This window comes from Malaclemys terrapin, chromosome 2 (genome assembly GCF_027887155.1).
Source record: "Malaclemys terrapin pileata isolate rMalTer1 chromosome 2, rMalTer1.hap1, whole genome shotgun sequence".
NCBI lineage: Eukaryota > Metazoa > Chordata > Testudines > Emydidae > Malaclemys > Malaclemys terrapin.
In genome coordinates this window covers 228,365,735-228,392,571 of record NC_071506.1, presented here as the reverse complement: position 1 = coordinate 228,392,571, position 26,837 = coordinate 228,365,735, and the positions used below count along the sequence as shown (strand labels likewise).

At 41.1% G+C, this 26,837-nt stretch overlaps 1 protein-coding gene across 1 annotated transcript; it reads right to left on the bottom strand.

The window, feature by feature from the left end:
* Window positions 1–18: 18 nt before the first annotated feature.
* CDCA7L (cell division cycle associated 7 like) lies at window positions 19–26,220 on the bottom strand. The gene is made up of 10 exons (XM_054020211.1): window positions 26,057–26,220; window positions 15,273–15,413; window positions 10,990–11,124; window positions 10,071–10,427; window positions 7,259–7,333; window positions 6,023–6,211; window positions 3,997–4,128; window positions 2,847–2,996; window positions 1,328–1,464; window positions 19–882 (listed from the first exon to the last, which is right to left on the bottom strand). The coding sequence occupies exons 1-10, from the start codon at window positions 26,078–26,080 to the stop codon at window positions 852–854; spliced, it is 1,371 nt and encodes a 456-aa protein (XP_053876186.1). The 5' UTR covers window positions 26,081–26,220; the 3' UTR covers window positions 19–851.
* Window positions 26,221–26,837: the final 617 nt, after the last annotated feature.

The window sequence follows — 26,837 nt, the reverse complement described above, 5'->3', positions numbered from 1 at the left end:
CACACACACACAAAATACTTCTCTATTGAAAATGCTTTATTATCTCTAAAACATCCAATATTTTACACAAATTTTGACAATCTGAGGCTGTAGTAATATGGGTTTTTACAAAGTGTTGTTTGTAAAGCCTGCCTTTAGCTAAGCAGACACAGAGGAATTATTTTAAAAAAAACGTACTTAGCACTGTACAATTAAAAGGGTCAATATCACTCTGACCGCAGGTGCAGCACTGCTGAACCAACTACCTTTTAAAAATAAACTAAACAAAGTGTTTCCACAAAACACCCCTTGCACTTACAAATTCTCCTGGTTGAGGGGAAAAAGAGGAACAGATGGATGGTGAACTGAATTTCAGTAAAATTTTCAAAAGGACTCCCGCCCATCTTTGCAGGGGCAAAACTTTACTTTTGCCCACCAACTGAGGCATGCAGTTACTCGATTTGCTCATGCACACAAAGGAAGGCTTTCGAAAACTCAGATGTGTAATAATACTTTTTTGGCCTAAGCAAACTATTAAGATCTCCCCCAACTCGTTATATTTTTAGTGCTACACAATTCCCTTCACAGCCTTTGGAGTTAAGCACCTACTTGGTTCTGTAGCCCGACTGAAAATTAACCACTGAAGTTTTAAAAGTGCTGTTCTGCTCTGTATACAGGTGTTGGTGCATAAAAGAATGTTCTGCATGTAAATTCCTCATGCAAAGATTTCTCTGGTAATGTTTTAGTAAAGACCAATCAATAAAAAAAAAAAAAAATTCCAAAGCTATATTCTACAATTCTATCTTGTATAAACATCATTGTAGTAAAAAAAAAAAACTTGTCTGCAGGTCAGGCAGCTGTGCTCAGCATCCTCAATTGTCTTCACTCAGTTGCTTTTGTAAACTAGAAAACAGGTAGAAAAATGTTATACTTTATGGGAATCTGATACTTTCAAAAGCATTAACTAAAGCTTTGATATCAGATGGTCACAGCTCCACAGAACCACACAAAAAATTGAGTCAATTTAACAAGAAATAAATATCTAAGTCTAACTCTTATAATATGAAATATTGGTTCAATTGCCTTATTCATTTGCACAGTAAAGTTGATTGTCAAGATTCCACATGAGGTCAAGGAGAGTTTTGCCATCAATTTCTGTGGGCCCAGACTGAAAGTGACAAGTACCGATTTAGATGTTTTAGCAAGTTTCAATATTTTGTGATGGACTTCGGTCTGGGTTAACGCCCCACAAAGTTAGTTCTAATCAGGCTCTCAAAATGTTGTTTTCATTTAAAAATAAGGCAGTGCGGATTTCAATTAAAAAGCAGTTATGTAATTATCATCTTACCTTTCAAGATATTCTTTAACATTGTCATAACCATAAAATTTTGCCAAGTGGATGAGCATTCCTGTGGCACAGCGGCCATCACGCTTGCGACAGTAACTGCAGTTACAGACACCACGACAAGGAGGGCAAATCCAATCCTGAATTACAGACAAGGAGAGAAAGGTATAGGGGTGGAGTTATCTACAGAAGTATTAGATGCAAACCGGTCTTCTCCAACCCCATTACCCACCCAAAACAGAAGTGTCACTTTTATGTAACAATAAAGATATATTCATAAACAAATACTTTAGTGGATAATATTAATCAATCTTTTGATAAAAAAAATTTGCAGTATTGAAGAAACAATGAATATCCATTCTTGGAATTTTTCAAAGCTCACACAACAAATTCTAGTAGTACTGATTTCCCTAGTGTTGTAACGGGAATATAAAAAGCAGGACTTTTCTGTTCCAGCACCCTAGGATCAGGTGATAAAAAACCTCCATTATTAAGATTCAGGGTAACTATAGCTGAGTCATGTTGAAAGGTTGGTCCAATTAGCAGCTCCAACCAGGATACAAAGAGAGGTGGAATGTCTCTGAGCCAGATAACAAGGCAGAGAAGGTCCACAGGCAGGACCCCAAGGTTAAGATTTATGTTTAAGTTACCAGTGAAGCCAAATTCCAGGAAGGGGTGGGTTTGGACACTAACTCAGAGGCTGTATGAAAGAACCACACGCGACATTCAGTTAATCTCAAAGGAAAAACATTTTAAAAATGATAATTTTTTTAAAAAGGACATTAAAAAACAGGGGCTCAGAGCAAGAAGAGGAGGTCTGCTGCCTGCAACATGTTACTTCAGGAGCGTTAGACAAAAATGAAGGTGGCCATTTTCAGGGGGGCAGACCTAAGACCTTGTACAAAAATGTTGGGCTTTTTTGTTATTAGGCTCAGGGTTAACGCCTGCTCTGTCATGCTGGAAGGTGGGAACCAGGATAGTGTCTCAGAGGGAAGAGCAATGAAGAGGCAAGCTTGGAGAGGAAACTTAGGCTGAGTTTTATTCTGTTAATTGTATGTGAATTGCCAAGGCACCCAGACCCCATGAAAGGGGATGGATTTGGACATGACGGGTCTGTGCACTCTGCTGAGACTAGGATAGGGGCTCAGGGAAAGAAAGGGGACCCAACCCTAAATTCTTGAGGTTCTTTCCTTCCCAATGTTTAAAGTATAGAATCTGAAACAAGTAGCTTGCATTGCAGACCAGACCAGTGAAAGCATCAGGGAAGGAGGCAAAAAGCTAAACAAGAACTTGGGAGAATCAGGTCCCCGTTCATCTTCTAAGCCTCATGAGTTTTCTTTCCCCCACCTGAGAGCAACTAAGAGCAGGCCAAAAGCCCTGCTCTCTAATCACAGCCACACTACTCAGGCTTTTATGTGGCAGAATGTTTCAATTTCATGTTATCCAAGAAAGTCGTGACGATTGTGAAGCTAACGAAGCCATAATCATACTATCTTTTTGACCCAAAGAATTGGATACTTACTGGATCCAGAAGTGCAGATTTCACGTCTTCACCATATCGATTACGAAGACATGGTCCACAGAACTGTCCTCTCACACCCCCGCACCCTTGATTACGACAGACTGTCTTAGTATCAATTGTCTTCTGCCGACACTGGTGGCACGTACTACCCTAAAGTTGGAAAGGAGGGGGAGAGAGACGTAGAAATTTAGCATTTCACATCATGTTGAACTTCTTGACTCCAGGTGTTGGAATTCTCTAACACACCTCTCAGCTGGAGGTGGAAAACACTAAAATTTCTCCTTGGGAACCAGAGGCAACTAGATTAATAAAACATTAGGAAAAAACACAACTTCCACCACCATGATTATTTCTACAGTGCTCAAAAGTACACTAGGTATTTTACAAAACAAAGAGATGTTTGTAAGCCTGTCCTGAAGGCTTAGGAATCTAATGTGCTACATGAGCCCTATGTTATATTTCTGGTTCCAATCCACCCATGGCAAATGCTAGGAACCCACAGAGTCACTCAGCAGTTCAATATCCACCATTCTAAAATTCCAGTGTATTAGATAATCTTCATGCAGTGATCCCTGTGACAGCATCAAGCCCCAAAACAGAGGGGCTCATGTTCATTTTAAATCTGTGCACAGATAAGGTGGCAAAGTCGGTGTTTATAAGAATAACTCTGCTTATGCAACAACATGCCACAGACATGTATTAATGTCCTTTTGAATAACCCTCTCTCTTCCAGGTTTCAGCACTCCTCTTGCATGATAACACTTCAGAGTAATTTATGGCAAGGGAGACAGGGGAACACAAATGAGATGTGGAGCAATTTGCTTCTAGGTCACTGGCTTATACTGCGCCCAGATCGTTCATGGCTATGTCCACTTCCATCTAATAGCCCTTTGGTGGAAGTGAATTAGTGGTCTCAATATAGTTCCCACTCAACAGGTAACAATAGTAGAACATGGCCACAACTGGCACCTGTTTGCAGACAGCAAGAGATGGCTAAGCATGGATATCTATCACAGTAGATAAACACAGCTCTGTAGTCTCCAGAGGTCTTATTCTGGCACTTTTCAATGAGCATTAAATTCACTTCATGAAGTAGTTTCATCTTATGCCCCTCACTCTAAGCAATCAAAAGGAAAAAACAGGCACCTACCAGGACTTTATCATAGATTTTATCTTTAACTGTAATTGCGATATTCTCCAAGTCCTCATCAGTAATATCTTCAACAGGACGGTAAGATGAGTATTTAGATGACCTCCTTCTTTTGCGCACTCCACAGTCACCCTACAAAACAAACTATCTCATCATCTTTTATCTTATGATGGGTGATGTGTTTTTACCTTTAGATCAAATATGCTCTGACTATAAGGTCACCTCCAACTCCCTATCCTTCCTACCAACCCAACCTTTATTGCTCTCACCAGCTCTAGCTCCTCCTCATTCCCCTATCCCTTCAAACACCCTCAAAATCTCTATCCTACCACCACATTTCTCTTCCTCTGAGAAAATCTGTCATCCTTCATACATCTGGTATCTTTCTCCAACGAACTCCTCCCCTTTTTTTCCTCCAATGACAATCAACCATACTATCTATCCGCTTCATCCTTCACAGAAAAAGATCACTACCATCCACCTTTTTATCTCTTTCCCCTCCATCTCCTGCACCCACTGAAACCTCCACAGCTACGCTCACAGCAGCCTCTCTTTCTCCCCTCCCTGACTCATCCTCAAGAAAGATGGTGCCATGTCCAGCACCTTCCTCCTTATCCAGTTCACCCCTTCATTTTCTTGAGCGATGCTCCCCATGAGACTCTACACTCCCTCTCCATGTAACTTATCTGCCAGCCATCGACTCCTCCTCAACCATCCTTTTCTTCACTTTGATACACCAAGATCTCCTTCTGCTTCTCCTTCCACCCCTGTCCTCCAGAGGTTTCAACTTTCACACTGATGTCCCATCTGACCCCTTAGCCTTTGCTCTCATCTCGTTTGTCCTTCAAAATCATATCAGCTCTCCAAAATGGCCGCTTGCTCAACTTCGTCTTCCCTCAGCACTATTCCCTCTCTGATTTTCCAGTAACTGAGTTCCCTCTACAACCAGCACCTCTATTTCAACTTTGCCCACCTTTTCATATCATGATCTCCCAATCCATCAGTGTCTAGGACTACTCTGATTCCCTGAGCCCTCTCCTGATTTCCCCCCCTCTCTTGTTGATTAATAAAATTGACTCTACTTTCTCCTCCAACACTGATTCTTTTGCAACTCTCCCCAACAAATCTCAACCCTGGCTTACCCCCAACATTCTATTTCTGCATGCCTTATCTACTGAATGCCTCGAGAGCCTCATGGCCACATGGACATCCACCTGTAAATTCATTCTCTCCTCATTCCCTTCTGCCACATCCCTCACCTATAAGTGTTAATTTTCCACCTCTGTCGTTGCCATTAATATTTATGTTGTGATAGCGCACAAAAGGACCCAAGCAGGATTACAGTCCTATTGTGGTTCAGCAAGGCACACAGACGTAACAAGAGATAATCCTTACCACAGAAAGTTTACCATTTAATAGCAGACATGACCCATGAATATGACTGACAAAAGGAGGGATGGGGTAGGAGGACAAATGTAACAAAAATGTAAACCACATGGCTCAAAAAATATTTTGTTCCTTATTTGCAAATTCTGACTTCTAAAGTTCTCCTCCATCCTCCTCTCTCTCCACACAGTTTCTTACCATTCTTAAATTGAAGTTCAACAAACTCAGCCTTGATTTCTGCTCCCTTTTAACACTCTCCCTACTCCTCTGCCATCACCGAGAGTGAAACTGTTCACTTCTCCTCCCATTCCCTCCCACCTCCTTATCACCCCACTCCATAGCCTGCCTCCAACCTAGCACACTGTGGGCACTACTGGATTTCAAATACTAAATAATACAAATATTAATCTGATACACATTCAAACGGGATGGGTTACATACTGAAATAGCTTGGGTGACTAGGGAAGGGGGAGGCTCCAGGATCCTTTTTTCTCCTGCTTCTAATCCCAGCACCAAGGTTCTAAATGCTAGTTAGCTTTCTGCTGCATTTGTCCCCACTCTGTATGCTGGCCAGCTCAAAGTAGCATGAGTGACATCTCCAAAAGACAAAGGTTAGTAAACAAACTAAACTGGCAAATACCCCACTGAGTCTCTTCTTTATTAGGAGATTTTGTTGTCTGTAATTATGAAAGTGTTCTGCAAATTTAGCCGCAGACACAGTGAAGTTTTCCAAGGCAAATTTCTCTGGTGGACGAGCATTTCTGGTTGGGTTTGTACGACGCTCTATCTGGCCTTCAGAAAATGTTCTCCTCGGGGTTTTCTTCTGTTTCTAGAGGAGAAAAAAAAACATTTCTATTAGAATTGTCTCATCAGCCTCACTGTTGTGTGTTTGGGATGGGAAACGACCAGAGGTTATATGGGCATGGGACTACCTATACCTCGAGATGCGGAATTTGCTGCAATACTCTAATTGTTACTTTAAAAAGAAATGAAAAAGTGAGCCTATACCTACAAGAGGGGAACGTTGCCATAAGGATAGGGGCATTCCAACAGTCTATCCCTAAGGTTCTTTCCAGAATAAAAATACTGAATACATATTACTGGAATCCAGAGATTTATTTAAAGTTGGTTTAATACATCACAATAAATAATTGAAGTGCAGCCAACAAGGAGCCAGCCTTTCACATATTTTATAATTTGGGTCACAAATGACTTAATTATCAGGGCAACGTTTTACAAGAACTTCCCAAAGTCAGGAACATGGGTGTGCAGCCCTCCTGGAGTATGCATGGACTTGGAATCCTTGAAAAGTTAACATTAGCCCACAGTAATCACAGAGAATTAGGGATTTCTATGCTTGTAGCCACAAAAGAGATGCTCCAGAGGTAGAACACAGAAACATCCTGCTATTATGCAGGACTGAGCTTTCCCATCACAGCTCTAATGAAAAAACGGACTTTTAACAGAAAGGAAAATTAGCAAAAAAAAGACAGGATCTGAAAACAAACAGTAGTTTCTTCACTCTCTTTAGCTTTCTAGCTACAAGATCCTATTTGCCGTCCAACCATCATTCTCAAATATATACGTCTGTCTAGTGTCTCATGAGCATCTCTGGGTCTAAGTTAATGAGGCAGTGCCTAATTTTAGGTCTGTTTTTTTTTTTTAATATACATTGCATAATTTGAGCTGTTTCTTTATCTGTATATCTTGGTAGCCTAGCCCTGCCTTTTTACATAATATATAACTAATATCAAGTCAATACAAATAAAATTACAAAAAAAAAAAAAAGGGGGATAAAAATATTCATCAGAAGACACACATTTCATTCGTTCAGCAACAATATATATATTATATTTAACCAAATACTGAAACTTACAGAAGGAGTTGAGGTGGCTGTTTTCACTGGAAACAGTTCAGGTATAGAATTCAGTTCCGCTAACAACTGGGCAAGCTGAAATTAATAAAAATACCCTATTGAAGTCTCACTGTAAACTTGCAAATATTTAACCTACTCAGTCCTTACCATGCTCTGTTTTCACACACATTCTGAGTTATTTCAAATACATTAAATCCCAGTGTAAGTAACCACTCTTTAAAACACTTCATTTAAACCTCTACCCCTAAATGTTCAAAGCTCTACAGCAGGTTTTAGCACCATGACTCCCATTGATTTATACTGAAGTCGTGCAGCTAAAATCACATCCAACGCTGTCAAATGTGTCTCTAAAGAAGTGTGCTATACCGAGGTTACAGTATCCATGACCAATAATGACTGAAATTTGCAGTTAACATGGGAAAGCTAATCCCTTGACAACAAGAGTGGACGTAACTGCATCGGGGGATTATAAGAGGTTTCTTGTGGGCTATCTTGGCACATACTTTCATAATACAAAATTGCGGACTTAGGCTATGTACACACTACAGCTTATTTCGGTATAAGTTATGTCACCCAGGGGTATAAATAAACCAGACCCCTCAGCGATGTAAATTACACTGACCTAAGCGCCAATGTCGACAGTGCTATGTCGGCAGGAGAGCTCCTCCCACTGATATAATTACACCAGCAAGCGGCGGCAGCTAAGTCAACAGGAGACATCTTTCCCGTTGGCGCAGAGTGGCTGCAAGCTCTGTTGTGTAGCCATAGACTCAGTGACTTTTGTTGGCTGGTCAGAATTTTCTCCTAGTCATTCGTTATCAGAACCCAGTGAAAACAGTCAGAAGCTTCCCTTATCCAATACCCCAGCATGAGCTCTCTATTAGTGAGGCCACACTGCCTCATTCCACACAGCAGATTGGAGCTGGCCTATAGTAATCAGGCTTTTTGTGTGTATGAGTATAAACACACCCCTTTGCAAAACAATGTACTAAAAGACTCCTGTTGGTCAGCATCCCCCCGCACGGCAAGTGTGATGTCATCAGCACGGTGCACCCTAAGCAAAGTGGCAGTAATACTCTGTTATACTTGTACTATATGAGAGACCCTGGACCTGGGCCTCTCTTGTCTACATCACCTTGGCTGGCCATTTTGAAATACTATTGACTTACTCTGAAGGGACTCACATTCTGGGCTTCAACAGCTGCTGGCTTTAGGGAGCTTCATAAGAGGGGAAGACCTTAAATGGGGAAAATGGTGGCGATTCTTGACTACCAAACATCTGAGACAACCATGGCAGAACCACATGTGGCATGAAGAGTGCATGACATTTCTCAGTAATGACCTAATATGCTTTTAATTATCTAACACATTTAACACCCTCATTAGTGAACTGGACAAGAATAAAGAAGATGTTAATGAAATTCACACAGATACTGGACTCGGAGTAGCTGTAAATACCAGTAAGGACAGCACAATTATACAGAGGAATCTAGATAGATTAGTAGACAAGGCCTTACTCTTGTTTCATTTACCAGGGGTTCGATGTGCAGCAATCAATGCATCAGTGGTCGATTTAGCAGGTCTAGTGAAGACCCGCTAAATCGATCAGAGATCACTCTCCTGTTAACTCCTGTACTCCACCTGAATGAGAAGCGCAAAGGGAGTCAACAGGAGAGCGTCTCTAGTCGACATCACGTAGTGTGGATCCCGCGGTAAGTAGATTTAAGTACATCGACTTCAGCTATGTTATTCACGTAGCTGAAGTTGCATAAATTAGATCGATCTCCCCCCATAGCGTAGACAAGGCTTAAGAAACTATAAAATGAGCTTTTACTTGGAAAGATACAAGCCAGTAGCCCTGGGGGAAAATAATCAAATAGTCATGCCCAATGGAAAGCAGAAACATGAGAAGCAGTAAAGTTGAAAGGGCAACAGGGAACCCAAATGAGATATGGGTTTGTATCACAATATTGCAGCAGAAAAGGCCAATGGGACCTTGGACTGCATACCCAAAGGCATCATGACAAAGAGCAGGAAGGTAATAGTCCCCTCACACACAATACATTAGTATAAGAGGACAGTTTTAACTCTAAACTATACTTCTCAAACAAGTGAGCATACACTTAGAGATGCAAAAGTCTTGATTGCTTTATCTTATTTTTCCATTTAGTAAACTGCAATAGGTTTCTCAGCCAATGTAGTAAATTAGCAACTCTGTTGTATAATGACACAATAGATCATTTAAAGTTAATGGATGGCAATGCTTTTTGATAGGATCTGGTTATAAGGTGTGTCTTCACTACAGAGTTAACCTGGACCCTTACTTAGTTGTTGCCCCCTAATCCTGCTCCCGTCCATACATAAAAGCCTCTGCCCTGAGTTTTGTGGTACTTTCAACCCAAGCTAGCCGGCAAGGCTCAGGGTATATAGGCTAGAACTCAGGTGAGAATTTCACTCAGGCAGGTAACCCACACACTTTCTAGTAAGGACACAAACTAAACCACTTCAATGCCTTCCCACAATTCTCCCAGTGAGCCCAGGACAGACAAGTACTCCCACAGTTCACTGGGAGTGTCTCAGTTTACTGTGGCACAAGAACCATGGGATATCCTCCCAGAAGGCCTAGTGACACACATACAAAAGAGTGCAGCACCAGTGTGGACATAGTAACTCAAGTGTGACTTTGCAGTGTGGCTGCTCACAACCAGGCAGAGCTAACCTGAGTGCTCAGACTTGGATGCCAATCACCCAGTAAACTCTGTAGTGAAGACATGCCCTTAATGAGTACTGGCTTTTGTCTGCTTTGTCTTACCATGGCTTTATTTTCTTTGATGTTTATGGCTCTTTTAAGCAGAGCACTGGAGCTTTCTTCACGCGTCTCTTTGACATCCTCCTCAGACTCTGAGGCAGACCCCTCTAGTTTCTTCCATCGCTTGCTGCTTTTCTCTCTTGTGAGAGTTTTAGGGGGTTTATTGTCTTGCAAGTGTAGCTTGGAAAAAGTTGGTTCAGGCACCTTCTTCTTGGCAGACTTTCTTGTGGGGAACTGAAATGCCACACGAAGGCCAAAGCTTCTTCTCTTGGGGGAAGCCTTCCCTTCTTCCTCCTCCTCCTCGCTACCCAGTAAAGATAAATTATTGTTCTCTCCATCACTCAAATCTGACTCCACTGACTGAAAGCAGAGATAATTAATATGTTATCCTGACAGCTGTCACATGGGAACAGGCCACTTTTTATCCTCATTATTAGCATAGACTATTACTAAGTATCAGAATCTGAAAAACTGGAAACTTCATCTTGTATTTAGCTAAACCAACAATTAAAAAGAAAAAACTGTTCACAGTGAGTGCAATTCTGCCTTTTGCAGAGACCAGTGCAATGCCCACTAATTATGTAAGGATGTGGGACTTAAGTAACGCATAGATTTTGTGCTGGACCTCTGCACAAGAGTGAATTTCATCCGCTGTGAACAGTAACCAATCCTCCTTCCCTTAAGCAGATGATACTTCATTACATGCACTAGTAGATATTTTCCATCTCTGGCTTTTATGATACATTAATAAAAGATTAAATATTAAAGAAAATTTGTCTTCAGCACAAACATTTGACATTGTTAAATAACAAAATAAATTTCAACCGGCTGTATGAAAACAAGAGGATTACACAAAGAAAGAAGAAGGGGGCGGGAGGAGTCTGTATTGTATGTCTGAACACAATGAAAATGCTAGCTTTACCGTCATTCCATTCGCATTGTTTACATCCAGGTCACTTGGAGCAAAGCCTTCAAACACTTCACTTTCTGAATCAGTGTCTTCAGTGAAAATTCTCCTCAGTTCCTCAGTCAGGTACTTGGATTGAAATCGAACATCCTGTTGAGCAAGCATACGAAAATCACAACAGTAGGACACAGTTTGCCATACAAAGAGCATTCATGTAACTTTTCCAATCCAAATTAGGAAATGCTTAATGTTAAGGAGTTACTGAGCAGATGGTATGTTCCTGTGAAAATGTTAAATGCAAAACCTGTCACAAGAAAAAGACACACTGGATTTCAGCTCTATCAGTTATTTCAAATGAATATAGATACTCTCCAGTTCTGCTATCTTTTTAAAAGATGACCTGTAGAGGATTTTTTTTAATTGACTTTGTGTCTTTTTTGCTTCATTATGGTGCATAAAGCAGACCTGAGAAGGATTTGCTTTAAAAAAAAAAAAAAAAAAGATTTTTTTTTTTTAAACCTCAGAAATATCAACTCTGGTCTTCTCTGGGTTTGTTGGTGTTGCAGGGTCTCAGAAGATGTATATTGTTACCTTTCACACTTTGGTGGAAGAGGGAGCTTAATCAGCAAAGGTTCCCTCTCTCCAAAAAGTCAGTTCATCACCGAAGTTAAGTAAGTGAAAACAAAATTTAAAAGTTTTAAACAAACTAACTAAAAAATCCCTTTTGCTCAACTTCCACTCTCTTTCTTTGCTATTGCAGTATCATTTTAACAACTCTCCAGTCATCGCAGGGTTTTCCAAGCTAGACAGAAAGCAAATTGCTAATGTTAAAGACTAATGGAAAGAAAAATATTTTCCACAAATAAGTAAGTAAATAAATAAAAGATCCCCCAAACACCTTTCGGGTCTTGCTTGCATATCGTCTACTTAAAAAAGGGCTGACGCCCATTTTTCCCCTTTGCACACCATCTTTACACAGAATGGGTTTACTATACATATAACAAAAAAGCAACGATATACGTCCCATGATGAGGAAGGGAGATTTTAAAAGAAACAATATAGAAAAGCTTCAGAGCATCTGTCAATGTGTCATTATTGCTATCTTGAAAAACAGGACTAGCTCAGGGCAGGGGATGTACACACAATCACACCGCACCTGCCTTTTGAAACTCAGCATCCTTCACTTGAGACAGTTTACTTCCCCAGTTTTCCTTGGATGTTTTTAACTCCCACACAAGATACAGAAATGACCTCTCATACAACTGCACTTGGCTAAATATCTTTATTCTCTCCTTCAATTCCCTCCCATCCCCGACGTTAATTATACACTTCTTTATGTTGAGATAATATCTGGTGAAAAATAGATATAATAGATGAGTGGAAAAACTTGCAGGGGAATAGAGGAAAAATCATTGCATATACTGTTTCTTTACACTTAAAACATCTCCTACAAATTATTATGGGTAATTGGAGTGAGTTTTCTCTGAGCAAAATTACTTTGTTCTTTTGTTGATAGCTGCAGTGCAGCTGCTTGAGAAAGGAGCAAACACAAAAGGGAAGTAACTTTAAGGGAAATTGTATTTCTCTTTGAGAAGAACTGAAGTTTGTGTTCACTCTGTACTTGTATAAAACTTTACAGCGCTGGCTAGAAAGACTGTCAGTTTGTTAGCTCTGTACAGTGACTGAAAAATAGGGAACGGGGACCAATGATGTGCAAGAACAGTAAAGTGTGGCATTTCCTATACAGAGGTGTCCTTAACAGTAATTTTACTACATAGGAAGAAAACAAGCAAGGAGAAACTAGTGCAACTAGGCTATGTCTACACTACAAGTGCTACAGCAGCAGACCTGCAGCAGTGCAGTTCCACCGCAGTAGTGCTGTAACATAGGTGCTTTCTATGTTGGCAGAAGGGATTTTCCATCTATGTAGTTAAAATTCCTCTTCAAGAGGTGGTAGCTAGGTTAATAGATGAATTCTTCCATGGACCTAGCTGCACCTATACTAGGGGTTAGGTTGCCCAACTACGGTGCTCTGGGAGTGAAATATTTCACAGCCCTGAGCAACGTAGCTAGGGTTTAAGCTAATGTTTAAGTGACACAAAGGAAGAGATTACAGGAGAGACTTTCAGGAAACTCTACAAGAGAAGAGACATGCAAAACTCTATACTGATAATAGCATTTGTGTATCTAACTCCCTGTGAACTACTAAGGCACAAATATGACCCTATTTATATTGACCAACCCAACTTCTTTGCCCCTTCCTGCCTAATTCCACCCTGCAGAGCTTTTCTTCCCTTCCCACCCTTTTGCTCTTTCATTATAGGATAGTTCTTCCCTAGGTAAATCTCAAATTTACCTCTCATACAAAACTTCCCTGTACTGTTGCTTCTTCCCCTTCAATATAATTAAAATCTGCTCTTTCATAATTAACATCACTACTGAAACCTTTGTCCAAGCATTAGTCATCTTTTTGATTACTCTGTCTCTTTTCACATTACTCACATCTTCCACCTGCAGTCTATCCAAAATACACAAAAGCCAACTTCTTCCTTCCAGTGTGCGATGCCACCCCCTTTCTTGAATCTCGCTAGCTTTGTCCCTTATCATTAAAAAACAGACGTAAGTTCATCGCTGCCAAGTGCAGTAAACTTCGCTCTCAGTTTCTCTTCTTTGCTCCCTGCTCTCTTCCCAGTGTCCTTCTCCTCACACTTTCCACCTCCAGTACTTCCAACTGCCAACTCAAAAAGTGAGTGTGACGTTGCACTCTATGATTTTATGAAAATATGCTAATGAGTTTGAATATAATGTAACTGGAATATGCTTCATGCAAAAGGTCTCTTGTAAGGTATCATTACAAAGCTTATAATCTACTGAGTGTGGTCATCCTATTTGTATAAATGTATCACTCTTGTATCTGAAACTAGAAATATGAAATATAACTCTGAGGGCCTATTGTAATTATGCAAAGTAGGGGCCATTAATGGTAGTTTGGAATCTTGATGGCTCCCATCAAGCAGGACAATTGACTGCAGATGGCTCTGTTTTACCTGTAAATCTTCCTGTATACTTGTGTGCTGGCAAGTGAGTAATGAAGTCTTACAGTGACATGTGATCATGTCAACTGAACTGGAATCCATCTTTAACCTGGTACTTTTCCATTGAGAAGGAGAGGGTGGGAACCCAGAGAGGGACAGAGGATTGCCGCCTTATGCAAAAGATATATAAATGGGTGGAACAGAACAAATGAGGCAGCCATCATGAGAAATCCCCTAGCTACCACCTGAGCTGGAACAAGGGCTGTACCAGGGGAAAGGACTATGCCCAGACTAGGAAGGCATCCAGTCTGTGAAAAAAACTTATTGAAACATCTCTCAGGCTGAGATTTTATCTGTACTCAGCTTTATTACTGTATTAGACTTAGATTTGCGTGTTTTATTTTATTTTACTTGGTAATTCACTTTGTTCTGTCTGTTACTACTTGGAACCACTTAAATCCTACTTTCTGTATTTAATAAAATCACTTTTTAAATATTAATTAACCCAGAGTATGTATTAGTACCGGGGGGGGAGAGAAGGGGGGGCAAACAGCTGTGCATCTCTCTCTATCGGTCTGTATAAGCTTTATACAGGGTAAAATAGATTTATTTGGGGTTTAGACCCCATTGGGAGTTGGGCATCTGAGTGCTAAAGACAGGAACACCTCTGTAAACTGCTTTCAGGTTAAGTTTGCAGCTTTGGGGCATGTGGTTTAGACCCTGGGTCTGTGTTGGAGTAGACTGGTGTATCTGGCTCAACAAGACAGGGTGCTGGAGTCCTAAGCTGTCAGGGGAGGAAAGCAGGCGCAGAAGTAGTCTTGGCACATCAGGTTCCCAAGGGGGTTTCTGTGATCCAACCTGTCATAGTGAGGTTACAATGGAATCCCACTTCAGTACTGCAGACGTGCAACTGATTTATAACGACACATTTTACTGAGCTGTAACGCATTCTCCAGCGTAGGCTATCACTGAATGGCCAAAATTCTTGCCTACATGCTATGTGGGCAAGTTACGAATACCAAACTTACCCTAGGCTCTCCTCCTAATGCAGAAAGGAGAATGGATTTCATTCATATAAGACCCTTTTTCAAAGATCATTACAAATTAAAAGAAATTAAAGGTGAGTAGTTTTTTGTTTCTAATAAAAGGATTATAGATTTCCACTTCTGCTAAGAGTTAAGGTCAGCGCTGCCCTGAAACAAATTCATAGACGTTTTACTGTTCCAAACCAATACACTAGGGTTTATGATAAAATGTTCCTACCTTTTTTGCTGACTCCAATGAATCAAAACTATCAGAGCTGTCTTCTGATGACAAGGTTTGCATGGGAGCATCATCTCGAAAACCAAGAAAATCCTCGTCATCGCTGGGGGAATTAAAAATGTCAGCCACTTCCTTGGGTATCTGTTTTCAATTCAAAATGAGATAGAAGATAAAGTCACTCATTGCAATAATAATCTACTAAAAGCTCTAATGGGAATAGCAGCCTCTTGTTCATTTGTCACTCTCTTATTCACATACAAATATACATTATATAGAAGCAGAACTGTATCTCAATAAGCCAAACTCCACAGGATGCTGTGCAGACTGTTTTAATGTGTAAATACAGGCCCCAATCCTACCGACATTTCTGCATGTGCTTACCTTCACTCAATGGGACAGCTCATGGGAGTAAAGATAAGCACAATACATAAAAGTGTCTGCAGGATTGAGACTATAGATTTTAATCACAGAAATATGCCATATTGATCTTTAGAGCAAGGTTTAAGTAATATCTTCAAACTCACTACCACCTGCAATCTAATGACAGCAAACTGTTCAAAAATGAGTACTGTCACTGATTTCAGGCATTTCAGAAAGGTCTGTCTGTGCAAAGAGACTTCAATTGTTGGGTTTATCCTTTTTATAACAATATTTATAGTTATAATAAACAACTGTTTGCAATGTTTTTAAAAATAAAATTAAAAATATGCATTTGATACTCATCACCACACAAGGCTTATTTTGGGCCATTCAATAAGACAAACCAAACGCATGCTGCCCAGAGCTTTGTCAGCTAGGAACCCATGAGTTAATCAGTTGGGAAGCTCTGGACAAAGACATCTTCCAGGTCTTCTTAAAATGACCAGGTCTGTGCTTATACATACTTTCACACAAGGAGCAAATTCCAGGGGCGCAGCCCAAAGGCTAAGAAAGTTCTGCCACCAGCACCCAGAGCTTCACTTTTGTGACATTACATTCTAACATTCTGGATAAGCCTAACTAACAGTGGCAGGTCAGAGATGGCAAAGGAGGTCTTAAGGCAGCTCTCAAACCTATACCATTTAGAGCTTTTGCATATTGCCTGACTGAATGAATATGCCCAACTGTACAAACTGGGATAGAAGGTGCTCTGCATTGTGCTTACCCTAGTGCTTCAGAACACAAATTTATACATGATTCAAGCTTAGCATTTCTTGAATGACAGAATGCTTTAGGAAAGATATGCTCAGCTAAACAGTGTCTACTCAAGTGCCCAAACTGCTCACCAGTGACCAGGTAGTACATGCTCAGAGCAATGTGTACACTTTAGGCAAACTTCTCTTATTCAGTGTATGGATCTATCTTGCATATTCTGAACTGGTTCCCCACATGCAAGTTCCAGTGAAATTGATGAAAGCACAAGAATGCAAGGGAGAGATCCAGAGCTGTTTGATGGGAAGGATGTGATCTTCAAACAGAGTTCAAAAGGTTTTATGTTACAAGAGAATGCTCCCTGTGTGAACTCAGATAGCCACATGGCATTCTGCATATCTCCATTAGCAGACAAAAATAAGAAGTTTCTAAATAACCCAAAAGGATACAGATTTTCTCAATCTTTCATCTTTGCCAAGAGCAAAGTTTTTCCAAATGGTAATTGCCATTTTCCAAACATTGGGGGAGGGAAGAATCAATCACGTTACTGGCCAACTTCCACTTGGCAAGTGTGTAACAATACAAGAACATCTATGTGCCTAATTTTAATCTCATATTGTTTTTTTGCCAGCAAAACTCCACAGATGTAAATAGATTCAATCCTGACTTACACTGGTTTAAGCAAGATCAGAATCAGTCACGAAACCACTGGCCCAAGCTAGCAGACAGAAAGCAGCTCAATCACTTCAGCTAATTCACTAATACACTTCAGCTGGAGCTGCACTAGCCATACTAGCGTTCTGGAATTCTCCCCAATCCCCAAATATGGGCAGCCAGAATCCCACTCCTTTGCTGTGGAGAAATTTCATTCTTCACTCAACAGAGAAGGGTTAAAAATGGAGCATTATACATTTTAATGACTTAATGGAAAAACATACAAGGAGCTGTGAGCCTTGTTGCTATGAATAAATTGCTTCCAGGAACAACTGCATTAGTTCTTGTGCTATTGTACAGCTGAGCTAGCCACTGCTGCGATTACTGTATGCCTAACTAATTTCTTCTTCTTCGTCTATTACTTCTGCATCTGCACCAGAGGAGCCATTATGGGGGTGTAATTACCGATTATGAACAAAGGGAAAAAAACATACTTTCCCAGTAGAGGACCTTTTTTTGATCTCTATGCATTCTCAGATACTGAGGGGCTCTGATTAAAGTAACTTGCTGCAGAACTTCAAAAGAGACTTTTAGTTTGTGACCCCCTCCCTTTGATTTTCAAGAGTCTCATTAAAATGTTCAGGAGTCCCCATTCCGGCTAAATGGTTTAATTTAATAGAAGCAAAGAAGGCATGATTTATATAAGGTGGACATAGTCAATGAGTCTGCATAGGACACCCTGCTAGTGCATCATAAAAGTTATGTTCCTGGCACCAAGGGCTGTCATTTTCCTGTCCATCTCCTTTAAGAGATTCTGTTCAGTTCATCAGCGATTTACTAACTATTCTGCAGTCTACACACAGTGCATAACTGTTTGTTTTTTTAAACTCTGTGCTCCAATTGTATCAAAAATCCAGAGTGAAAACAAAAAGAAAATATCACAATTTCTAAAGGAAGAGCAGATGATTTGGGGCTGGGAAAGAGAAGGGATGGAAACAGTGGATTGGTGACCTTGATGAAATTGAAGATTATTTTAAACTTTGCTAGTTTTTAAGTAAAGATTTTAACTGCATCAACTGCTGGTTCTCCCCCTTTTATGAAAATACTCTGTGCAACACAGCTGTCTCAATCTCAACGCTCCTGCTCCCTGCTCAGACTTGAAAAGCATGAGCAACGCAAGACTAGAGTCAAACAGCTCTTAAAGCATGAGGGTTTTGGAGAAATGGACAGATCTGTAGGGCATGTGCTGGTCTCAGGCTGCACAAGCATGGGTTTTTTTAAAGCTGTAAATGTAAGTTATAAGAAAAATAAATACATTCACTGTAAAAAAAAAAGACTTTTTAAGCACCATACAAAGGCTGTGTTCAGCAATTTTATAAACATCACAACATTCTGGATCGGGTGCGTCAAGCACTACATACACAGCTCTGGTGCTGCAGGCACAAAATGCACAGACTAATAAACATCTTTGTACATTTCTCATCATTTAGCTTATTTATTTCCAATAGTCCTAGAACTCACATAGCAGGCCAAATTTATTCCTGATGTAACACAGCACTGATAGCAACAGAGCTACACCAAAGATGAATCTGTGCCAATGTCTTTTGTATGGTGTGTCACTCTCTATTAGTTGTGAAAAATTTTGACAGCCATGCACTTCATTCTCTTGTTAAGGATCAATCAAAATGCATTCAAGCAGCTAAATAGTTGTTACAATGTTAGATCCTATTCTTTTAATTCTGGCAAACAAAACATAAAGACAGCAAAAACATGTTTGCCCTAAACACATTTAAAAAAATTGAGCGAGAACTGCCTACTCAATGTACTTGCAGGATAGAAGCACCTCACAGAGTTTCTAACTTTTCACACTGGAATGCTGTATAAAAAATAATAACAGAGGGAGGAAAGGGAAATAACACTCCAAATATGCTCAAGGAGAATTTATACTGAATATTCCAACATAAAACACGTCAGTTAAAGCGAAATTAAATTTGCAGGGACATAGCAGAGATCTGAGCAAATATCTTTCAAGAGCATTAGAGTGACACAAAAAACAAATGTTGAACACCCAGGAAAAGCTTATAACAAACCAAAACCTTTGAAATGATGGACTTTCACAGGTAATATAGCACATTTTGGCTTGGAACACGAACAGTAGCCTAAATCTAATCCAAACCTGAACTTCACTTCCTCAGCCCATCTCCATTAATAGTACATCTTAAAATGTTTATTTATATTGCAGGAGCATCTAAAATGTCCCAAGTGCTTTCCAAATTAAGGTAAAAAATAGTCCCTGCCCCAAAGAGCATACAATCAAAACCTTTCCAGAATAACCACACTTACTGAGCTGTAAATATACCTGGCCTTTGGTCTGACACCTGAAAAGCATCCCAAGACACACAGGTACCTAATGCTTTGCTAGGTCTCAGTTTCCTCATCTCTAAATTTGAGATAATGAAGTATCTTATCTACCTTTTTTTAAGAATGTTGATATCTTTGTACAAGAGTCACTCTAAGTGCGCTCATATTAGATACCAGATAGAGACAGTGAAATTGATGGTGTTGCATTGGTGTAATACAGGGAATCTGACTTAATTGATTATGCAAATTGATAATTCTGCTCCCATTGTAACCAAAGGCAGAGAAGATACACACACAAAAACTAGCTTAAAACAGATGTTACTATTTCAACACAATAAGAAAATACAAAGTTTAAGTGCCATCTTGGTATTCAATATGTGATTGATGGAGAATGTGTATAAAATTTTCTCTCTCTACAAGTCAAAACAAGATTTTCCTTACTGCCAACAGTGCAAATTCCATCTGAATTGTTAGAGAGAAAAATAACCAGGTGGTGTGATTTCTGTTTTAGACGTCAGCAGCAGCAGTAAGATTCTGGAATCAGAATTTAGCAGGCAGCTTTGTTGATGCAAAGGGCAGAACAGAATACAGTTCACTGTTCTGCAGCTCTGTGGTTTTGCCAGGCTAGGAGGAATAGAGACTATTTAAAGGGACACCCACAATGTATGTTTGTTGATATCTGAACTCCAGTGGATACAAATTCTAAAAGATAATAAACATTTCTACTGCACTATCAACTATTACCATTATATGCACAAGTTACCCAACAACACTTTTCAACCAATCATTATCATCTCCATTACTATCACCATTCCCACTGTTCGCATCCTTTTCAACAACAAACAAAAGTAATATATAAGATGACTATGGTGTAACTGAATGAAAGTTCTTTTTCTCTATTTTTGCAGTTTGTTTATATTGTGAATAGTGTTGCTGTGGTCATGTTAGCCTCAGGATATGAGAGAGACAAAGTAGGTGAGGTAATATCTTTTATTGGACCAACTGCTTTTGCACCTTCCACCAAGTTTTTGAGCTACACAGAGCTCTTCTTCATGACTTATTCCACCGACAGAAGTTGATCCAATAAAAAATATTACCTCACCTACCTTATCTCTCTTACAGTGTGAACAGTCAATTTCCCTGTTTACACTGTACAGTCACTAGGTCTCCCCTGTTATTTGCATAGGTCTTTCATTCAACAGGAATTAAAAACAGAAAAATATACTTATAAAGCCACAAAAACTGGATAGGAGACTAGAGAGCTGAAACCTGAAACAACTTTTAACTCATTTCTTTAGAAAATAATGTCCCTTTAACTAAACAGATACAACTGGAAAGACACATGGGACTGAAGACTGCTAATGTTAGGTCTTGTCTACGCACATGGGTCAACTAAACCATTAATTAAACCTCAGCAAACTTGTGTGTGAACACTCCTATTTCAGTTTAAGAATTAAGCTAAAATGAAATTAGCCAAAATTGCTTCTTAATCAACTTTAGTTAAACCAAAATAAGCTTGGTTTAGACCAAAATGTGTATCCACACATTCTTTTGCACCAATTTAACTAAATCAGGTTAAAAATCACACTTTAAATTGGTGCAGCTGTGCATGTAGACAAGTCCTTATTTGCAACAACCCTATGTACATCAACAGGCCTAAGTGCATGAGCAAAGCCAGCAGAATTTGACCCACTCTGAGCAGAAGCTGCATCAAAAACAGATTTTCACAGTGTAACTTCTGAGCACAGACCTACTTCAAGGCTTACAATAGCTATTTGTATTCCAGTAACACACAGAGGCCCCAGTCAGGATCATAGCCCATTGGGCTAGGTACTGAACAAAACTACAGCAAGAGAATTCCTTGCCATGTACTATTTACATTCCAAGGCTTGCTCCTACAATCAGATCCATAAAGATGAATACGACTGTAGAATCAAGAGCTAATTTAAGACATATTGTAATAACAAGTGGCAATAAAAAAAATGGAAGGAAGATGGGAAAGAGGAAAGTGACAATGCTAGGAATCACGTGATTACACACATTCACATTAGCTACGTAAACAAGTAGATAAATTAGTTTAAAATATATATAGATAGATAGATAGATATAGATATCAGAAGGAAGATAGCAGAAGTCCTTGACCATTTACCAACCTGATATCTGTTCACGGTTTCTCTTCGGAAGCATAAGTTGGCTATATTGAAGGGGCTTTATGAAATAGTTTGGGGATGGAGTATTCCAGGCACAAGAAGTGTCATGGAAGAATGCACGAAAGTGCTTTGGGAGAAGTGGAGAAAAAGCAGGTATACCTGAGAGATCACACAACATTAAGACTTTTGGAATACTTAAATACCACCCGAGAGGAAGAGAGGTTATCCCCACTGTGGTATATTGTGAATTTTTGGATTTTTCATGAAAAGCAATGATCTTTATTGCCAACCTATTATTGAAGAAGACTTTTCCATTAATTTTTAGCAAATTTGGCTCTACATGTGTCTAGACTGGAGTATGGGTTTCTAAATGGTTTTTAATTAGTAATTAAATTGAGTTAAGCTATTTTATTTTAAAATAAGGAGTATTTGACTTCTCATGAAGTCTTATGACAAGCAACTTATTTACAACATTGTGTGCTATGACTCTTTCAACCCCAGACCTACAAAAAGCATTTTCCATCATCACGAAGCCATAACTTTCCCCATTGTTTATCATCACAACCAACCAGCCTTTATTATCGGGAACTAAAGCCCTAATCCTGCAATTTAGAATGTGGGCAGACTGCTCCACCTACATGGAGCCCTCCAGAAGTCAATGGGGCTCAGCAGGGGCAAAGCAGTCTACCCACACATTGTAAGTCACAGGAATAAGATTGAACAATTGCCTTTTCATAGGTGGTGTGAACCTGCAATCCATAGAGATGCTTTCCTAAAAGATTGCTAACATTATGAATATGAGAACAGCATATATAGTGTGACCATATGTCGAATTCTTTCCCATTTCTCCTATTAGCTCTTCCCCACAATACCTAATTTTTCATTGATACACACTCAGAAGCTGGTCATTTCTGATTTAATTTTGCCTAAAACAAGAGCAACATCCTCTCATCTGAGGGCTCTAATCTACTTCTAAATCCCAGCTTTCCAGACAGCAGACTTGCACAGTACCATTGCACCACTAAGTTGACTACTAGGTAAACTAACACAGTATAGAAAAAAATAGACCCCAATTGTGCTAGTTGGCACTGTGGAGTCATGGACTTCAATGGAGCTTCAGGCAGGCACCTGAGTCCACCTGCCTGGAGTCACTTGCAGGCCGGGGGCCACAGATGGTATTTTCTGGTGATATTAACTTGAATTCTGTAAGTCAATGTCAATTTTACAAACTCCAAATATATGAATCTCTGTGATACCTGAAACGCATATTTGGTCCTGTAGATTAAACTTCTATAAAAACTGACACATGTTTTTATAAAACTCCAATTTTAAGAAAGCTTTGGATGCCTCCAGAGACATCTGTAAAACTGGGGTACACTTGTATAGCCGTACACACTCTACAGATACGTTTAAATTAGGCCTTTCGGTTACCAAACAATATAAATAAACAAAGCAGGTCTTGTGACTCAGAATAGTTGGCTAGCAATTGGCTAAAATGGGACCACATAACTACACCTCTACCTCGATAGAACGCTGTCCTCGAGAGCCAAAAAATCTTACCACGTTATAGGTGAAACCATGTTATATTGAACTTGCTTTGATCCACCGGAGTGCGCAGCCCCACCTCCCCGGAGCACTGCTTTACCGCATTATATCCGAATTCGTGTTAGATCAGGTCCCATTATATCGAGGTAGCAGTGTAAGTCACCAAACTAGTTTGTGTTTATAACCTTTGACCTTCACTGTGTTTTTTAAGGAGCTCACATAGTCGATAGACTAAATCAGGGGTAGGCAACCTATGGCACGCGTGTCAAAGGCAGCACACGAGCTGATTTTCAATGGCGCTCACACTGCCCAGGTCCTGGCCACCGGTCCGGGGGGTTCTGCATTTTAATTTAACTTTAAATGAGGCTTCTTAAACATTTTAAAAACCTTATTTACTTTACATACAACAAGAGTTTAGTTATATATTATAGACTTCTAGAAAGAGACCTTTTAAAAATGTTAAAATGTATTACTGGCATGCAAAACCTTAAATTAGAGTGAATAAATGAAGACTCGGCACACCACTTCTGAAAGGTTGCTGACCCCTGGACTAAATGATGATTCAGAGAGACAAGGAAGCCTGAAATACATCTGAACTCCTGAAGGCGCTGGCTCCATGTGGCTCAGCAGGAAACAAACCCACTGATAGAGCTCCAGAGAAATAAGGAAAAGGAAGGAGTGCAGGACTGCAGTCCCTTTTGCCCTGTCAATAAAACAAACAAATCACCACCCGAAAGTGCCGCAATAAACAAGAGGAAGATTAGAAAAGATTGTCATTCTCTCCCCCTCCACTTCCCCTTAAAAAAACAAACTAATGTTATATTTATATATATCTATTGTCCCTTGAGTAAAAACATGACTGGGGGCAATAATGCCATCTCTTTGTAGTATTAGGCATTAATACTTTGCTCTTCCATAAAATGCCTTCAGTCAAATGATCTCAAAGAACTTTACAAGCACCAATAGCCTTGCAATATTCCCCAATATTGTTATCCTCACTTTCAGATGGAGAAGAGTTGGGGATCAGGTAAAGTTGATGGGGCTGAGCCAGGAACAGACCTCAGGTTCCTAATGTATTTGTATGGAAGACCATGTACTAATTTAACATCTTTCTGCTTCTGAAATGTTTAATAAGTGCTCTAGTTTGTGTTCAACTGCCCACCATGTAAAGCTGCTTTCCCTTAAGCTTAATAGATTCACTAATCTTCCCTCAGTGAAATTATGATACACTGGTACATTCTTGGAAAGTCACCACATGTATTAAGCCTGATCCTGCAAACACTTTCATAAGTAACTTTATGTGCCTGACAGTGAAGACCCTGACTGGGAAAACCATCACCCTCGAGGTTGAGCCTTCTGATACTATAGAAAATGTGAAGGCCAAGATCCAGGATAAGGAAGGAATTCCTCCTGATCAGCAACGACTTATTTATGTGCCTGAGTGTCCCTTTAACTACTCTTTGCATGTGAAGTTTAAGAAGACTACTCACACATGTAAAACTAAACCCCAAAGGCCCCAATCTTGCAAACATTTACACACATCCTTGATGTTACTCACATGCGTGTTTATAGGACTGGGGTCTAAAAACTAACATTTTTAACAAAATAAGAAGAGGACAGAAGCAAAAGAACTATCACTATTGAAATGTGTGCGAGACGCCCTAAGACCTTTTTTTTTTTTTTAAGATGGCCCTTTAAAAAACAATAAAAAGAAACTCACAAATAGGTTAGGCCAAACATTTTAAGATTTGGTTAAAAAGATACAAAATCTAATATTAAGATATGTTTTAAAAACACAATTTTTGTATTAATTTCCTGGAGTACTGGAGAACAAAGATAGATTTTCTTTTTGTTTTTATGCTAACTACAAATAACAGTAACACTACTTTATTTTTCCTAATGGTATTTTGCACTCAGCTTTGACAAAAACCACAACAAATTAATTATATTTTTAGTGTTTAGTTTTTAATACAAGATCACAGTATCACAAGTGAGGGAACTTTTTAATTTTTTAAAACGCAGTAGTGTCCACTTAAATATAGCTTCAAAAACCTGGATTTTGAATTTTAACACTCCGTCCCTGTTTATCATGCAACAGGAGGAAACGAGGGGCGTGGCGTTGCCAGCCCCCTGCCAGCTAGTCTGATTGCTGGTTTCCAAATGCCCACAATCACGTCCCCAAGTTTTATTCCAAATCTAAGATGTAAGAAATAGATTCACACTAAATTAGTGGAAAATATATAAAAAGGGAAGCCAAACTTGGCACGTCAACTGTGTAGAGAACTGCAGGAGGAAAAGCAGCCCCACAAAGACACTGGGAAATAATTCCCAGCAACACCAAGCAACCGATTCATTATTTGAAACTTTTGAGAACTTCTTTCTGAGAACCAGGGTTAATCAACTGCCTTTTAAGAGCCAACCTGAGAGCCAGGCAGACTTGTAAACAATAGAGGGACCAAGTTTGCCAGCAAAGACAGGCCAACGGAGCAATGAACCCCCCCACCCCCTTCCCCAACGCATCACCCTCCCCATTAATCAGAACACCAAGGGCTACCCCTTGGCAATGCGCAGAGGGGCCAGGGAGGAGGAAAGGGACGAAAGCAGACCGAGGAGGAGGCGGCTGCTAGGTCTGGCCCCAGCACTGGGTAAGAAGCCCCGCAGAGGCAGCCGAGCGAGCTCCCTTTGCAGGACAGGCTCCACGTGGTGGAGAACAACCACAGGCGGTCGCTGCTGGACAGGAGGGTGGGGGTCTGGCTCAGCGGGGCAAGAGGCGCGCTGCAATGCCCTGCCACCGGCGCCACCCGCTCCCCGGGCAGATGCGTGCAGCTGGCGGGGACGCCTCCGCACGGGCGGCACTTAGCGCCCAGCTGCCCCAGGCCCGCTCCCTGCGGAGCCGGCGCGTTGCGGGCGGGGGGGCTCTAGGCGCGCCCGGGGCCGCCTCACCTTGCACTGGGTCACCGCTGCCATCCTGCTGCGGCCCCCCACGCCCGGGACGCGCCGCCGCCGCCCCAGCCCAGGAGCTACTGCGCCGCCGACGTTGGGCCGCAGAGCGCGGCTTCCCCCGGACGTGCGGGGGGCAGGGCGGGCGCGGGGCCCAGCTACAGCCGCCGCCTGCTCCGCCCGGGGGCGACGCGCGGGCTGCTCTGGGCCCGCCCCCGAGCCCTGCTCGCCGCAGGGCGGCTGCGAGGCGCTGGTAACCCCACTCCTGGGGGGCCGGCTCGGGCCCCCGTTGATTGCGGGGAGGGGGGGACCGGCCCTGCCACTGGGGCCACAGATTGAGGGCACCGCGTTACCCCTTCCGCGCTGTGGAACCTTCCCGCCCTGAGCGCCACAGTTGGGGCCCCCCAGCCCCCGGCGGAGACAGGGCGAGGGCCATGGAAGGATTTGGCCATCAGCCTGGCTACTGCTCCCGGAGAGGTGGATGAAAAGCCCTGCCCTCCACCTGGGAAGCGCCTAGACACTAGGAGCCCCGCTGCCGTGCATTGCAACACTGCCACTGTATTGGAGACGATCCCGTACCCCATCGGCTGGGCTGGGGGAGACCAGGCTGCAGAGAGGCGTCTCCAGGCAGAGGGCTTTGCTCCCGTGGCCCGCTAGTTAGGCAGTTAGTGGGGACAACTACGTTCCGGTCCCAGCTCTGCTGCGGAGATCCTTGGGCAAGTCAGTTAGGCCAGGTCTACACCAGGAGCGTTTCGCATAGCTATACTAGCAATGCACGGATAGC